The following is a 16,701-nucleotide window of genomic DNA, read 5'->3' as shown; positions in this document are numbered from 1 at the left end:
TTTATTGTAAATCGCATTATTTTTCGCTGTATAATATGTAAGTAATCATACAAATAATAAATAAAGTACATATTGTATAACTGAGATATTTTTTTAAGCACATTCATTTCTATTAAATAAACAATGACAATGCGAACCCTCATGGGCGGCGACGAGCTTTTTGATGAAACTAAAATTTTATGTATATTTATAATTAGGAGAATATATTATATCGACTAGGTTGCTAATTAGCCGTGATGTAGACTATAAACAACAAGTGAACGGATTTTTTTTTTCCAAAAAATCGATGTGAAAAATTTAATTAAATATGCTTTTGGCCAAATTTTGACTGGAAATCTAGTCGATATATTATATTCTCATAATTATAAAATAAATACTATTTCTATACAGGCCCTGTATAATGAAACCCTGTATTACAGGGTTTCATTATATGTAAAATAAAAACAATAATAATAATAAGATCTTTAATGTGATATAAGTAATTAAAATTAAAATATTACAATAAATAAATTCTATGTATTAATAAAATCCTTAATAAATGAAAACATACATAACGTGTGCAAAAATAAACTGAATATTATATGATCAAACAATAATTTTAAACTTAAACCGTTGTTCTAAACAGTGTTTGTATTTTAAAAAGTAGATCATGATTGTAGGCATGTAAATGTTGCTCCAAAACTAATTTAACGGCAAACTTGTAATAGGCCGCTAAAAATTGAATTTCTTCAATTTATAATAAAATATGGATTGATTTATGATGTTATAAAATCGATATTTTTAGAAGCATCTTGTTACCTTAAATATATGCAATTATAGTCTCAAATGCAATATTTCATAATTTGCTAAATACCTACTTTACATCAGTTGTAGTTCAACGGTGTAAGATGCATTTAAAAGATTATATTACGCAAGAAAACAAGGACACGTTATTATCTAATTTATATTATTATGTATTACATAGTAGTTACAGACTACACATATTCCTGTTCATGCATATAAAAAGATGTATGAATGATTTAGTTTCTAACAATGCACTTCTTACCAGATGTTTACGGTTAATTTAAAATAGTGCAGTTAAATAGAAACGTTACATATAAAGTCCTTTTTATTCGCCTGGACAGGAAAATTAGCATTACAAAATGTCATTCCCTAGATAGGACTCATAAATTTTTATTATATTGATCATAATTAAAATGCCATTCTCCTTATCATGTAATTCCTAGTTAATTTAACCACCAACTTCAATACTGCATAAAACAATATAAGAATATGTAACCCTTTAACAAGTAATCATACAATATTTAATCATCTTCCTTTAAATAAAATCATTAAAAATTGTCAAGATCAAGTAAAAAACGAATATAAGTTTGAAAAATAGATTATACATTTACGATTCAAGAAAACGCAAAGATATCATATTATTTTTAAACACATTGCCCATGTAACACTAATATGCAAATCAATTTTAGTTAAATTAATTTCAAACGTCTAAACTAAGTTTGTATATTTATCACTTTTTTACTGATTATGGTGCATAATGCATTTTTATCGTTAAATTCTAATTACCTTATTAATTTATATCCATAACCCTCGAAATATAACATGGAATGTTGATAGACCGCAACTGCCAAGTTGATCAATATGAATGCTGCCTCATTGTGATCATTAAATTTTATTTATTTATAAAAATTAAATACTTTTTCATCTTATTCCTGAAATACTTTCGTTACATAAAATGATACAAAAGTATATGTATTAAAATAATCATACTTTACTAAACTTATACACAAATTAACTAAGAGAAATAATTTCACTAAGCATAGTATTGCAAGCATGAAAGAAAACTGAAAAGAAATTAGTTTTCGTGAATAGTTGTAGATAAAGAAATAACCAGTCATCAAATAAACATTTGTTTAATTGATATCAAAAATATATAGCGCAAGATAAGAATAATTTATTAGAGATAGTTAATTTTTCCAGCCATCAGAGTAGTTCTAATACAAGAGAGGCCGGTTATAAACATCATTTTTATTACCCTTAGGTTTATATTTTTGGTAGCAAAAGTAGAGTAAAAATGAAAGGTATGATATGAATGTTTTGTTTTTTTTTTTATTATTTTCGTTTATTTTAACGCCTATAATAATGTATTACCGCTAAGGTTTTACTTTCGTGGTCGGTATCATGTACATCAAGAAGCTTATATCTAATACACTGGAGATTTCAGTATGAACATTAACTTGTAACAAGAAAATATGACCTTGAATGACGCCTGTATGTTTTTTATCCCTTTCACACCTAACTAACTACCTAGGTGTGAAAGGGATAAAAAAACATACAGGCGTCATTCAACGTCATATTTTCTTGTTACAAGTTAATGTTCATACTGAAATCTCCAGTGTATTAGATATAAGCTTCTTGATGTACATCAATTCATTACTACAACATAGTTTAGAATATGGTAAATGGTTAATGTGAGGAGTGGTTAGCAAGCGCAGTTGTCGCGCGAGGCGGGCGGCGCGGCCAGCGGGCGGCCCGGCGACGCGGGCTTGTGCTGAACACCTGACTCCGCTGCGTTTAAATCCAAACGTCCATCCTGTATGCTCTGATATATCTTTTTCGCTGTCTCCAGGAAAGCTTCTTCAACATTTTGACCACTAAAATAATTATTAATTAACAAGCTGATTATGATGATGAAATGTTCATTTAATATTATAGGAAGAACAATAGTTCAATTGACAAGAATTAAGTAACAATATTTTAAATTTTAATTATATTAGAAGGATACATTGAATGTAAATTGATCTCCACCCTATTATCAAACATACTTACGTCTTTGCACTAGCTTCAACAAACATTAATCCATTTTCATCAGCAAACTGTTTGGCTTCTTCGTATGTAACATCTCGTTGTCCATCCAAATCAGATTTGTTTCCAATCAAAAAAATCACTGTGCTAGGATTAGTCAAATTGCGAGTGTCTGTTAACCAACTACTTAAATGATTGTATGTAGATCTAAAACAAAGTAAATACATTATGCATTAATTGTCTATTTGTGAAATGTGGTCATTTATTTTAATAAGCTATATCATATATTAATAAATTAGTTGTATAGACATTTGAATTTTCAGAATATTGGAATTATTTATTTAGGAATAATTAACCCATTGAGCCCCGAACGGCCAGATCCGACCGCGACACAATAGATTTTCTATTGTGTCTGTGATTCCGGGGCCTGATGGATTAATGTTGAATTACCTTCTTGTAATGTCGTAAACCATGAGGGCACCAGCTGCACCTCTATAATAAGACCGAGTAACAGCCCTAAATCTTTCCTGTCCAGCTGTGTCCCATATTTGAAGCTTAATTTTCTGTCCGGCCACTTCTATGATTCTAGTACCAAATTCCACACCAATAGTATGAGGGCAATCTGCCATGACTACAACATAAATAAAAAGATTAATTTCCATTTTAATGGCAAGTAATAATTAATGAGATAATTAGAAGATGTTAAAACAAGTTTCATGTTATTGTATATTTTCAACATCTTGAGAATAAGTCAAAATAACAGATACTCACATTTCTTTTCTGTGAACTGGTGCAAGAGACATGACTTTCCTACGCCCATATCACCAATAATAATATATTTAAAGATGTAAGAATAGTTATATGGCCCTGAAGTCATTTTGCTGAAAAAATACATGTTTCATTTCATATAGTATAAATTCTTTAACAAAAAATTATCACAAGCAAACTTTGTTGTGTTTGAACATAAAGCTGATTGATGGTTTAGATCTATTCCCAATGAACACATTTTTTTGGTAAAAAATGAAAATTTGTAAATAAAGCATTAAATTAGTCCTGTGTCCACATTTAGATCTTAATTTATATTTGATAAATAATTAAAACATAGCATAAACTTATATTGAAAGTAATGATAAAATCATCATTCATAGTTGATAGCGATTTTGACAACAACTAAAATAAATATATATTACAAGCTTCTTATTTCTACTATGAGTCATAGAACCAATTAAAAAAACAAAGGATTTTCAAAGTTTCAAAATCACATTAACTCTTAGAGGTATTGTAAATAGCGATGGATTCTAATGGAAGGTCTACATTCTACAATTTTTTTATATACACTGAAAAGAAGGCGTAGTGTCATAACTATAAAGGTAATATCGATTGAATGAAACTCACCTTTTATTAGTACGATCACGACAGAATTGTATTTAGATGCTTAAACCTTAATAATTCAACAACACAATACTGTCAATACAAAATAATCCTTAAATTATTTAATATTTTATTACAATGCCAACAAAATAGAAATATTAAAATAAAATACTCCTTTCCAACATCATACGCAATTGACATAACTTTGACAATTATATTGACATTAAGATTTTCAGTAAGGGCAAGAACACATTGGGCGCTCGGCGTTGCGTTGCCCGCGCGTTGATAGCGTACATACAGCGCGCGTTAGTAGGGCGAACATACTTTTGGATCAGTTCGAAAATGGACGTCGAAGAGATTGCTTGTGTGTGGATTGTCGACGAAGAAGGCAAAGAGAATATTGAGGGGCACCCAATACAGAGATAGACTGACGCATGGGATGTCTGTTACATTATATCTCAATAAAATTAAAAAATACGGACCTAAGTTTAATTCAATAAATCTTATTCTTATAATCGGGACTTTCCATATCCCAGATAACTGGTCGCTTTTGGATTTTTTTTTAAAGAAATCAGTATCAAAATGCTCGATCTCCATTTTCTTTTCGAAAAGTGCTTCCTCTCTACACAAAAGCGCGCGTTGAAATGTACACCGAAATGGCGACTCATGTATCTCGAAACGCGCGTCTGACGCTCTCCCAACGCGCGTTTGAAAGAAAATCTCAAAGCGCGCTTTTGACGAGCGCTTGATCAGAAACGCGCGCTTGCATTTGTACACTTCAACAGAATTCGGGGTTCTCGAAACGCGCGTTAGCAAAGCGCGTGTTTCAAAACGCCCAATGTGTACTTACCTTAACAGATTACTTAGATTTTAACCCAATTTTTATAAATAAGGTGACTGTTCATTACAATATATTATATAGTATTTGCGCTTATTTGCGTAAAAGAGTAACAAACATCCATTCTCACAAACTTTCGCCTTTGAGCATTAAGTTGGTTTAATGCTTGACTTTCGCATATAAAATATTAAGTAGGATTTGTATAAATATGAGACTTGAAAAGGCAGCAAACTCAAAAAATCATCATATGGCAACTTACGTTGCAAGTTGGAAATATGGTTTTGATACTTATCCACTGTACGGTCCGTTGGACCAACGATTCCAAAAATGATTATAAATATTATTTTCCCTTACGAGCAAAAAAAAAACCGTGAAAAAACAAACTTCATCTTTTTATTATTATATTCATAGGTAATCTATTACAGTTAAGTGATACAGATAGAAAAAAAAGCACACCGAGAGATAGCAAGAAAAAACATAATACAAAAACACTTCTTACCCTTTATTCAGCCGAATAAAGGGTAAGAAGTGGGTAAGAATTGGTAAGAATCATTATCATTATCTCTGACTCCTATTAGGAACTCTTAACTAATTACTAAACTCTCACTCTCACAAGTTTTCTTGCAGATGTATAGGCGGCCACAATGAAATAAATTAATTTTGTGTCAATGAATAATAGGAAATAAAGAAAATATACACAGACCTTGTGCTAGATCTGTGAAAATATAAATATAAAATCATTTGACTTTGGTTTATATTATTTATGGTCGTCATTAAAAAATATTGTCACTTGTCAGATTTCTCGCTTTTTGTAAAGAAAGTAAAATCTAAAAACTAAAAAGTTAAGAATATTATTTTCATTCAGGTAAGAGAATTATTAGTGTTTTTTCATTTATGTGTGAAGATTTATATGTATAATTAATTGCAAATCTCCTTTATTAACCGTTTGATGAATGATGGAAACCGAAGAAATCGAGAAACATTAAACAATAATAAAACATTATTAACACTACAGTGCACGCGCGTTCTACTATAGTAGAACACACTTACTTATTTTAACGCCATTCATTCATTCTTACACCTAACCTCCCCCGCTCCCAGATAAGCTAAGTCGACAAAATTGCCAAACGGATTAGTATGGTGTATATTTGCAACGTACGCGCATCTTCCTGTTATGACGTGTCAAAGTTCGGCTTCTACTATAGTAGTACATGCGAGTATTGGTGTAATAAAACTGAAGGTAAGTAAAACTTTCTTTTTTGGGTTTTTTATGTTATTATCAATGGACATTGAATGATTTAAATTTTAAAATTTAACTATGTACAGTTGCATTACTATTTCGTGTGTTATGATGTATTTAATAATTAATATTTCTTTGTTTTTGCGAAAAAATGGACCCCGTATTGGAGGCGCGCGTGATGGCTGAACGAAGAATTAGAGGACGAGGAAGTGATCCAAAGTGACTCGTACGATGGGGAAGTATATGTACAACCAATGGAACAGGAAGATAGGAATCAGATGCAGGAAGCTGTAAGTGAAAATCATGGATCATCATCTGAAGATGACACGCCTCTTTCTGAACTTGTCCAAAACAATACACGTGATGACTTTTATGTATCTCGAAATGGAACACGCTGGAGTAAAACATGTCCTTCAGCAACCCGGGCAAGATCTCAAAACATCCGATTCATAAATGCCTTGATAATCCACCAACTAAACAAAGGCCAAGAAAGAATTGTGAGACGTAATTTTCTTTACGATCTTTCGTTCGAGCTGGTGAAACCTCTCATGGCAAGAAGATTGACAGTCGAAAACCTTCCCCGCCAATTAAAAAATAAAACTAAATAGCTTTTGGGTCACGTAGATGAGGTACCAATACGTCATGATCCTCAAAAAATGGGAAGAGTAGGCAAATTTTGCCTGTGCTCCCGAGCTCGAAAAAATGGTGTAAGCGATGTACCAGATGAATTTGTCCTAATCACCAAGTTGTGGTCTGTATTGAATGTCAGGATGACGGTCAATAAGTCGGTCATCGCTTATTAGAAGTTGTTTTTTTTTGAGCTGATCTCAAACTTGCCAAAAATGTTGATTATTTTCATGATCTCATAATTTGACCATAATTTTAATTATATGCTATTAAAATTTTATTTTTTTCTAATATTATTTGTTATAATAATTAAAAGTTTAATATTACTGAGTATTATCATTTTAGGACCACCCATTTTTTTAATATTTCAAATACAGTTTTCTACTATGGTAGAGCACGCGAGCAACCATGTAAAAAAAAAGGGCGCGTGCGCTGTAGTGTTAAACATGTAATATTTGCATGAATTTATCTTGTAAATTTTTCTAATTGGTACCTATTTTCATAAAAAGAGTCGGCATCCATTACATAAACTAAATCTACCGTTATAATTATTAAAGTAAATATGAAACTAGAGTAGGTAGAAAAAAGTAAAATAACCGTAAATTATAGTGTGTTAGTGTTAGTAAACATTACAGGTTTTAACTTTACTATACCACTTGGAATATTAGGGTAAAACTGTACATTATAGGGCGTGGAATTTGGGGGTAGTGGGGGGTGGAGAGAGGGGGGGTGGGTACTAGGAACTTCCCCTGTAAAGGGGGGGGCGCGAAAATTAATAGTTTTCGAGATATTTACAAATTAAGTTTTGGTCCGCCTAAAGCAAAGGGGGCGCAAAGTAAGGACTTAGAAAATTTTTGATCTAAAGTGAAAATTGTATAGGAATCATAAAATACATAATTTTTATTCAAAACGCTAAAATAAGCATGTTTTATAAAAAAAACTTTTTCTCTAAAATATAAAATGGCCGAGATATTCGCCCTCAAAGATTGATGATAAAACCTAACCTAACCCTTTCCCTATCTCCTCATGTCTTTTTTATATTGTCTCAGACACTGCCTTAGCTCCGGCGCTACGGGAAGTGCAGCCCTCGCCCGCCGTGACAAAGCTCGGGAGCCGTGCGGAGCGGAGCGTCTGAGGCTGGTCGCCGAAGGCGACCAATAAGCTGAAGCTGCGAAGTGGAGTACGCTCTCCCTCCGCGCCTCCGGCTTTTTACATACACTCTAGGGGTAGGGCAGACAAGACCACGTGGAATTCGGGGTTGACAGCTTCGGTTCTGTGACAAGTCTTATGATAATGCAATGCTTATTTTAGCGTAACGTTTTTTAGCTAGATTCGGACTTTCGCAGCTTAATATTGAATACATAATATTCCATCATTGAAAAAATTTACATTTTACAATCCGTCATGTATCTTGGTAATTATCAAGTTTAGAGAAAAGTTGCCCCAACAAAACATGCTTTTATTAGCGTAATCTTTACGATAAAACAATAATAAATAGGTGTTATAATGATACCAACTCCATCAAAAATTTTCTAAGTCCTGCGCCCCCTTTGCTTTAGGTATTTTTTTCCAGTTCCACATTGATCTGAAGCAATTAATATTAATTATTACTTTACAATAATAGTTTTCAATACTGGTAATATTGCATTAGCTCTTTGATTTGAAATATGACAGATTTAATGTAATAGACATTAGTATGACCTGTAGTTTTTTTTTTGTTTGAGTGGGAATCGCCCTAAAGTCGCTTCTGGCACTCGCCGGCCGCTGCCGCGGCACGCTCGCTTCGCTCGCTCGACTCGTGCGGCAGTTCAAATGTTAACCTAACACGCTCGTCGCTTCGCTCCTCGCTACCTATTTGTATGCTAAAAGTAAAAGTTTAATAGTTTTGTACAGTTTTAGGGCTTAACAGGAGTACGCACGAAACGATCTCGACTGAAAGGCAGCAAACGAACGGTAACTGAAAATGACGTCGTTATTGTTTTGTTCCACGGTACAAAGCGTACAATTAATATTGGACAGCGCTAGTCGTCCGCTAAACGGATGAATAAAATAAATTAGTCGTCCGATTACCGGATGAATAAAATAATTTAATCGTCCGATAACATCTATTTATCTATATAGTTAGGTTATCGGGGTTTCTTTAGAGAACTGCCGCACGTATTATAGGTTTTTTGTGGGGGGAGGAGGGCACACGTAGGTATTTGATTTTTTTTTGCGCGTCGACGGAGCCCCGCTTCGCGGGGCTCCTATTTCTGTGTAGTTTTTTTTTTAAAGAAACCTAACCTAACCTAACCTAACGGCTAACCTAACCTAAACTAGATTTTTTTTTGCGCGTCGACGGAGCCCCGCTTCGCGGGGCTCCTATTTCTGTGTAGTTACTACACTACTGTGTAGTTACTAAACTACACAGAAATAGGAGCCCCGCTTCGCGGGGCTCCTATTTCTGTGTAGTTTTTTTTTTTTTAAGAAACCTAACCTAACCTAACCTAACGGCTAACCTAACCTAACTTGATTTTTTTTTGCGCGTCGACGGAGCCCCGCTTCGCGTGGCTCCTATATCTGTGTAGTTTTTTTTTAAGAAACCTAACCTAACCTAACCTAAAGGCTAACCTAACCTAAACCTAACCTAACGAATTGAGGGTGAATATCTCCGCCATTTTTGATTTTAGAGAAAAGTTGTTCCTATAAAACATGCTTATATTAGCGTTATCTTTACGATAAAACAATAATAAATAGGTGTTAAAATGACACCAACTCCATCAAAAGTCCTGCGCCCCCTTTGCTTTAGTCCAACCCAACTAGCTTTAGTGTTAAAAGGTTATCTAGTAATCCGAATAATCGGACGATTAAATTATTTTATTCATCCGGTAATCGGACGACTAATTTATTTTATTCATCCGTTTAGCGGACGACTAGACACTTCGATTAATATTTTTGTTAAATTATAAATTGCGAATATTAATAATTTTATTTTATTTAATCTATTTTACAAAAACTATACTTAATAATAATTATTTTTAATGTTGTTGTTAAAAAATATACAAATTTCATAAATAAAATTTAAATTATAATATTTTTTTTGTTAGATAGAAATGTTTTACCTGAAATGAAACGCGTTTGACAATCGCTGTAGGTCAATTTGACACTGTCATAACAGTAAGTTCGCGTTTCAAAGATAAAATGGAGTAAAATTTTCCGATTTTCAAAAATTCGTGACTCAAAAACAAAAAGTTTTCGCGCTGTGAAATTTCAGATTTAGGTTCCATAGGACAATAGCTAACCACAAAAAAAATTACGACTCTCAACTCCACGCCCTATAATGTACAGTTTAGCCAAAACTAGTGCACAAATGGCGGCTCTATGGCTATATAGTGCCATCTCAAGCAAACTTTATTTAGTAAATGATTTATTCATTTTTGATTAAAGTATGGCTGGCAGTGACGATAGGAAGCCTAATGGAATGGATGGGGAAAAAAATGATGATACTAATGAAACTACACAAAATGAAGAAACTGTCCATGAAGGTAACATTGAAAAAAATACAGTAAACTTCTATAAAAAAATGTCTGGTTTTATGAAACCATGGTAAAAGTGAAACTGTTCGAACGGTTCCGAACACTGCTTTGTGTAGCGCATATCGCGTGACGGTCGGCTGCCGAGTAGGTATACCTACTCGGCAGCCGCGATACACGCGACATGCGCTACACAGACCAAAAAGTTTGAGACGATGTAATAAAAGTTTCACTTTAAAACGAAAAAAAAAAATAGTTTTGATACTTCTTTTTATCTAATTCTGAATGAAGTGTAATTAAAGATACTCATAAGAATTCCCAAAATTTCTGCTACAAATTGGTGTATTTTCCTTTTGATTTTGTTACTGAGAATTTAAGTTTCTATTGTTTCTCAAGACGGGAATCTTGTCATGGTTTTTAATGTTTTTTTTTCAGGCAATAATATATTTTTCTGTATGCATGTATTATACAATTGAACACAAATTGTGTGTGATGATTAAGGCAAAATTATGCAAATGTTTATTGATTTACAGAATATGATCAATTGGATATGAAATTGGATGAACTGAACCAGGCGTTGGATTTCTTAGAACAGAAGAATGATGATATACACCAGCGACTAAGGGAGTTGCTGCAATCTAACAGAAAAATAAGAAAAGAAATGCAACATGAAAACAAGGAAACTCAATAAAATTGACAGTTGTTTTGTTATTGCTATTGGGTTCAATATCATTTGTTGATGGAATTATAAATTTATTATTAGTTTCTTCTAATTACATAAAAAGTACAAGTTGTTGATGAGATTCTTTACTGTTTTGTTTTTACATAACTTATAGTACAATAATATTTTACTACTTTTCAAACAAAACAAGAATGGTGGTATGTGTCTCTTAGATTGTCATCATTGTTATTTAGTTAGATTAACTAATACAATGCAATGTCATATAAACCAGTAATAAATATACTACCTATGTATGAAAATATTTATCATGTTTTATTTATTTTTACCTTTAAATAAATACAACAAAAGTTAAACTAACAACATTTATTATTAGATCATATTCTTTACATATTCATTTACTGCTATGCTATACAATAAAAAAAATTAATGGTGTTCTTTCTTCACAAAGCGTAATCCACAATAGCCACATGAATGATTCCCAGGTTTGTCCTGAAAACAAATACCTCAAATTAAAGTAGGTCAAAGATTATAAAAAATAATTTATAACATAAATGACAAAAAAATAGCAGGTTTACTATATAAACACAGGAATATTAACCTATGTATTAACTCAATAGACAAACATTGATCCAGAAGTCTGGACAAAGGATCAAGTTTGTTTATTATGTTGTACCCAACATGAAAAATACATTACGACCAACTATATCTAATACAAAATTATTACTTATATGAAATGGCGTAAAAAACAGAGAATTGCAAAATATTAGTGAAAAACAAGTCAAAGAATATCGAAGGTATAATAGTTACCAGATTAATATAAACACGAGGATGCCCTTCAGGACCACTTCCACCGTCGCACCATACAACCCTTTCAGTCACTTCTTTCGGTGGGACTTCTGCAATTAGATTAACTGCCCAATTCGTATTGACTTGTTTGGGAGCATTAGTGAAACGGACGAGACGATAGTCATTAGAATCCCATTTCTGTAAAAGAACCAAGACACTAAGATCTCAAGAAACCCGTAAAAACCTCATGATTATACTTTGGATAAAATTTACTTGGCCTGTGTGAATGGGTATATCTTGAATTTTATTGGTTATGCAACGAATTGCAGTATAATTGATCTTGCCAGGGATACATTTTAAGATTGGCGAAGAACGCCCCACAATTGGATTCATAATGCTTTTGTTCTTTTTTTATGATTAAAATAATGTTCAACGCAATTATTACGGATCAAAATAATAAAATTTTCTAAGCGAATGACATAATGTCACTATCAATAATTTACGAAAATAAGGAAATGTCAAATCTGACGTTATGTATTTTTAATATAGGTGCATGGGTGCATGCATGTCCTTTGGATAATTATAATATACTCCCTGAACTCTGAACTTTTAGACTTTGTGTAAAATTAATGATCTAAGTGTATATGTGTCTTAGATCATTAAGTAATGGATAACACTCGCAGGCGTTTCCCCTTTTGCCGAGGTATAAGATTATTCGCATCGAAAAATCTTATGCTTTCATAAAAACTACTTGCGTAATCGATTACAAACACTCTGCGTATTCGTAAAACATCGAAAGGACGTCTGCGAGTGCTCCGCTAAAAATGCCGTTTTGCACTGTCAAGTCTTGCAGAAGCAATTCAAACATGTCGAATATTAAAAAAGATGGAATAACCTTTAATTTGTGTATATTTTTTTATTTTTTAACGTACATTTCTAATTAAATGCAATTTCTAATAATCGTCGATGTATCGTTTAGCGATATGATCAAGACAAATAATCGAGTCATGTTTCGAGAGAGAAAGAGACGAGACTATCATGGAAAGAAAATATACAAATTTAATCTTTATCTACTAAGAGATAAAGTTGAATTTAAAACGCGATAATGAACCGCATTCCTTACGAGACTATCTTTTAAAGAAAAACAAATTTAATCTTTATGATTTAAGTTATAAAGTTGAATTCAGAACGCGATATTGAACCACACTCCCCACGAGACAACTTGGAATGAAATACAAATTTAATCTTTATGAACTTAGGGATAGAGTTGAATTTAAAAACTCGTCGCTTAAAAGGTCGTAAATTTTTACGACTTTCGTGACACAAATTATTTTTGTGAATGTGTGATTGTGTTTCAATAGTGTGAGTTACCCTCCCCGCACCAAAATCAGCAGAAAGTTTAGTTAGAACATTTGCCAGCGTACTCCATCCATTACTTAATGATCTAAGATATGTGTATAATAAACAATTCTGTGAATTAATTAAATATATTATCTTTAATATTATAGTATGTATACAAAAAAAAACGACGCTTTGTAGCAATGAAGAATGGTAGACGCGATGAACAACATGAACTTTTTACCATAATGCGACGGATATGCTCTTAATGAATATTAAATTGCATATTAAATTCAGCACCATATGCAAAGAATTTTTAAAATTAAAATGAATATGAGTATTACTCAGCTCAACAAAAAAAGACGTGTTGCACTCCGGGAGTGCCGGCAGAAGTGAAAACTTGATTATTAACGTTCAGCATGTTTGATATTTTGGAATGGTATCCGTCTTAGAGCGTTTTCACATTATCCGATCCGATATCGGATATCGGACGCCGATAGCCGATATCCGATATCGTATACAATTTGCCCTTTCACATTGTCCGATAAAATCGTTCCGATATCATCATGAGTGTTACCAGAAATTTTTAGAGAAAACTAAACTAAATTGCCAGTTGATAAAAAAAGGTATAATTAAAAAAAATCAAATGTTATAAATCATAGTTGTACATGTACATTAAAAATAACTACGAAAAAGAAAAACAACTTCAAAAAAGAAAAGTAAAATGTAAAAAAAGATTTGATATCACAAATTACTGCATATTATTTAGATGTGCTATTTACTAAATAGTTTTGATATCGGTCATTTGTATAACATGGTTAACACATTATAAATTAAATAAATTTATATCAATACCTACTACAACCTAGTATTAGTTAATAGTTTTAGTAATACGTATTAGTAAATACCTTTCAAAATCTTTTAAATGTATTTTTAACAAGACGTACCTAGTCATTTAGTCATTTTTTCACTACAAACATTTATAAAAGTTCATGTAGTACCTATGATAAATTTATTAAGTGATACAATCTTTGTTCACATTTTCTTTTCTTTTTCTTATTACACTGTAATATCCTAAAATAATATTGTCACTCGTTCAAATATATTTGTAATATGATTGTGGTAATTTCCTGTAAGTAAAGATACATAAATTATTTTATTCTCATAAACAATTATATTAGAATTAAGAGTTTTCAAACTTTGTATTCTTTGTTGTAAATTCAAAATAAAAATAAAATCGGTGTGAAATCTCCTCCTTTTTTTGAAGTCGGTTAAAAACAAAGCACTCAATGACAACAATACAATAAACAGCACAACCAAAATCCGAGTAGGAGGAGGAGCGAGGCAGAATGAGATAAAATAAAGATGATAGACACTAATGTTTTCGAAGATAGATATTTGAATTTAAGAACGCATTATATTTTTGTTTACTTCAGTTCAGCCAATTGCCGTATATTTTAATACGGCAAATAAAAATACCTGCCGTATAAATCGTATTTTTAATACCTATAAATACTAAAATGTGTGTTTTCTTAATTAAAAAAAGGTTTCTTTTAATAGAAAGGGTTTTAGGTTAAAAGCAAAGAATTTTTTTAAAGATTGAGCGCCCTATAAGACTGAAAATACACAAACTAGTGCTTTTTTGCTGTTGGTATACTGCCTTTTCGAAAATTGAGTTGGCAACACTGAACATTATCCTCCGATAGCCACTGGGAATATCGGTGTCGGCTCCGATATCCGATATCGGACCGGACAATGTGAAAGACAGGCACATATTTCATACATTTTACTTCCCTCCGATATCGGATATCGGCTATCGGCTTCCGATATCCGATATCGGATCGGATAATGTGAAAACGCTCTTACGCTTAGATCAATTAAGTAACAGTTACTTAATGATCTAAGGTCTTACGCATGGAATATAAGGGCTAAAAAAAATCCGTCTTATAGCATATATAGACGCTCCGATTTGGTTGGTGCCAACCATATTGGAACCGACATGGCAACCATTCCAAACATTGCTACAGATTGTCCGATGATTGTTTGGCGGGATACCGGATACCGGATGTTCGGCCTGACCACCAGCTGAATGTTCGGTATCCGGTCGGTGGCATTTTGAGTTTCGTAGGTGCGTGTCGCGCACCGGCACGCCGCCCGCGCCGTGCAGGTTTTGACTTGTTTCGTAGTGAACGTACGCGCGGTCACAGTCTGTTCTTGGTAGAGACACTTTTATCGTGATAATAAAAAGCTTCAATTACAACTGTGTCTTTATTTAAATTCTATTAATTATAAAATCTACCTACCAAGTTTACTATCCGGTACCCGGCCTGATAGTACCTTACCATCCGGTATCCGGCCGGTTAAGAAAAAAGGACCGGATAAGCCGGATATGTATTAATGTGCATCGGTACAAATAAATGTATTTTCTTTCTTTCTTTCTAACACCATTGATAAGGCCAAGTCGCGTGCGCCTCATTGAATCGAAATGCTGATTCAGTAACATGCGGTCATGGAACTCCAATTGTTTACAACCGTGGCTTATTTGTATAATACGATGTTACAATGGATATTACTTTTTAAAGTTTCTTACAGCTGATGATACGACGTAACAATGGATATTACTTTGAAAGTTTCATACAGCTACCAGCTACCAATTAAAAAATTGAAAAACACCTCATCTCCGAAAAATCGCATGTACCTATGTGGCATCAGGCATAGAACCTTATTAGTAGTAGGTATATACTATAAGTCTATAACTTAGATCAATCTAAGGTCTATAACCGTGTAGGTATCTAAAGATGGCACAGGTTCAGTGGCCTTAGGGTGCTTATCCACCAGATGCTATGCAGCTATGTTATGAAAATGTATCAACCAGAGATGTAACGGAGCTTCGATTCCGGTTCCGTTAAGTCGGAACTTCCGATTATTATTACACTTTCGGTTCCGACTTCGGTTCCGATACTTTTGTATCGGATGTTAATCGGAGGTCGAACGAAACAAAGCGGGCGGCGCGCGACGGCCTGTGCCGAACAGGTTCATACATGTCGCGCGGGGAATCCCCCGACCCCCACTACGTGCACTCTATCATCAATTATTTTTTCACTTGTTAGTTGTTATTATTTGTTACGCCCAAGACACGTTTATAGGTTATAGATAATTGTTTTGATTTTTGCGGCTTATTATCAATGAAAGTGATCTGTTTTTGTGTGGGATAATGAACCCTAAGTCCAGTTGTATTTGGAACTACTTCAAAGTTCAATGAAGTTAATTCAGATTCGGCAAAGTGTAAACTGTGTATGAAGACGCTAACACGCTACTTTGGGTTTTAATTTTAATTAAACTTTAAATTCATTAATTTTATCTTTTGTTCATTTGGAATTATGCCAATTTTTTTTCACAGTTGTTTTTTATTTTATAATAAAAAATAAAAATGAAAAGAATTGACTATAAATCATGTTTTATTTGTCCTTAAACAAACTGACCCTGCCTCCGATTTCGA

At 32.9% G+C, this 16,701-nt stretch overlaps 3 protein-coding genes across 3 annotated transcripts; 1 reads left to right on the top strand and 2 right to left on the bottom strand.

The window, feature by feature from the left end:
* Positions 1–450: 450 nt before the first annotated feature.
* On the bottom strand, positions 451–4,393 carry Rab14 (RAS oncogene family member Rab14). The gene is made up of 5 exons (XM_090114215.1): positions 4,204–4,393; positions 3,580–3,689; positions 3,259–3,439; positions 2,833–3,015; positions 451–2,657 (listed from the first exon to the last, which is right to left on the bottom strand). The coding sequence occupies exons 2-5, from the start codon at positions 3,683–3,685 to the stop codon at positions 2,486–2,488; spliced, it is 642 nt and encodes a 213-aa protein (XP_089970341.1). The 5' UTR covers positions 3,686–3,689; positions 4,204–4,393; the 3' UTR covers positions 451–2,485.
* Positions 4,394–5,743: 1,350 nt separating this feature from the next.
* Positions 5,744–11,379, top strand: LOC149910474 (uncharacterized). The gene is made up of 3 exons (XM_090114180.1): positions 5,744–5,882; positions 10,311–10,408; positions 10,930–11,379. Exons 2-3 carry the CDS (start codon positions 10,312–10,314, stop codon positions 11,085–11,087), a joined length of 255 nt encoding a protein of 84 aa, XP_089970306.1. The 5' UTR covers positions 5,744–5,882; position 10,311; the 3' UTR covers positions 11,088–11,379.
* A 47-nt stretch (positions 11,380–11,426) lies between these two features.
* ND-13A (NADH dehydrogenase (ubiquinone) 13 kDa A subunit) lies at positions 11,427–12,378 on the bottom strand. The gene is made up of 3 exons (XM_090114168.1): positions 12,138–12,378; positions 11,886–12,062; positions 11,427–11,567 (listed from the first exon to the last, which is right to left on the bottom strand). Exons 1-3 carry the CDS (start codon positions 12,255–12,257, stop codon positions 11,502–11,504), a joined length of 363 nt encoding a protein of 120 aa, XP_089970294.1. The 5' UTR covers positions 12,258–12,378; the 3' UTR covers positions 11,427–11,501.
* Positions 12,379–16,701: the final 4,323 nt, after the last annotated feature.

This window comes from Colias eurytheme, chromosome 2 (genome assembly GCF_061535395.1).
Source record: "Colias eurytheme isolate Ceu_HAF_F1 chromosome 2, ilColEury1 Martin Lab GWU primary, whole genome shotgun sequence".
NCBI classification, from domain to species: domain Eukaryota; kingdom Metazoa; phylum Arthropoda; class Insecta; order Lepidoptera; family Pieridae; genus Colias; species Colias eurytheme.
This window is presented reverse-complemented; position numbering and strand designations above follow the sequence as displayed.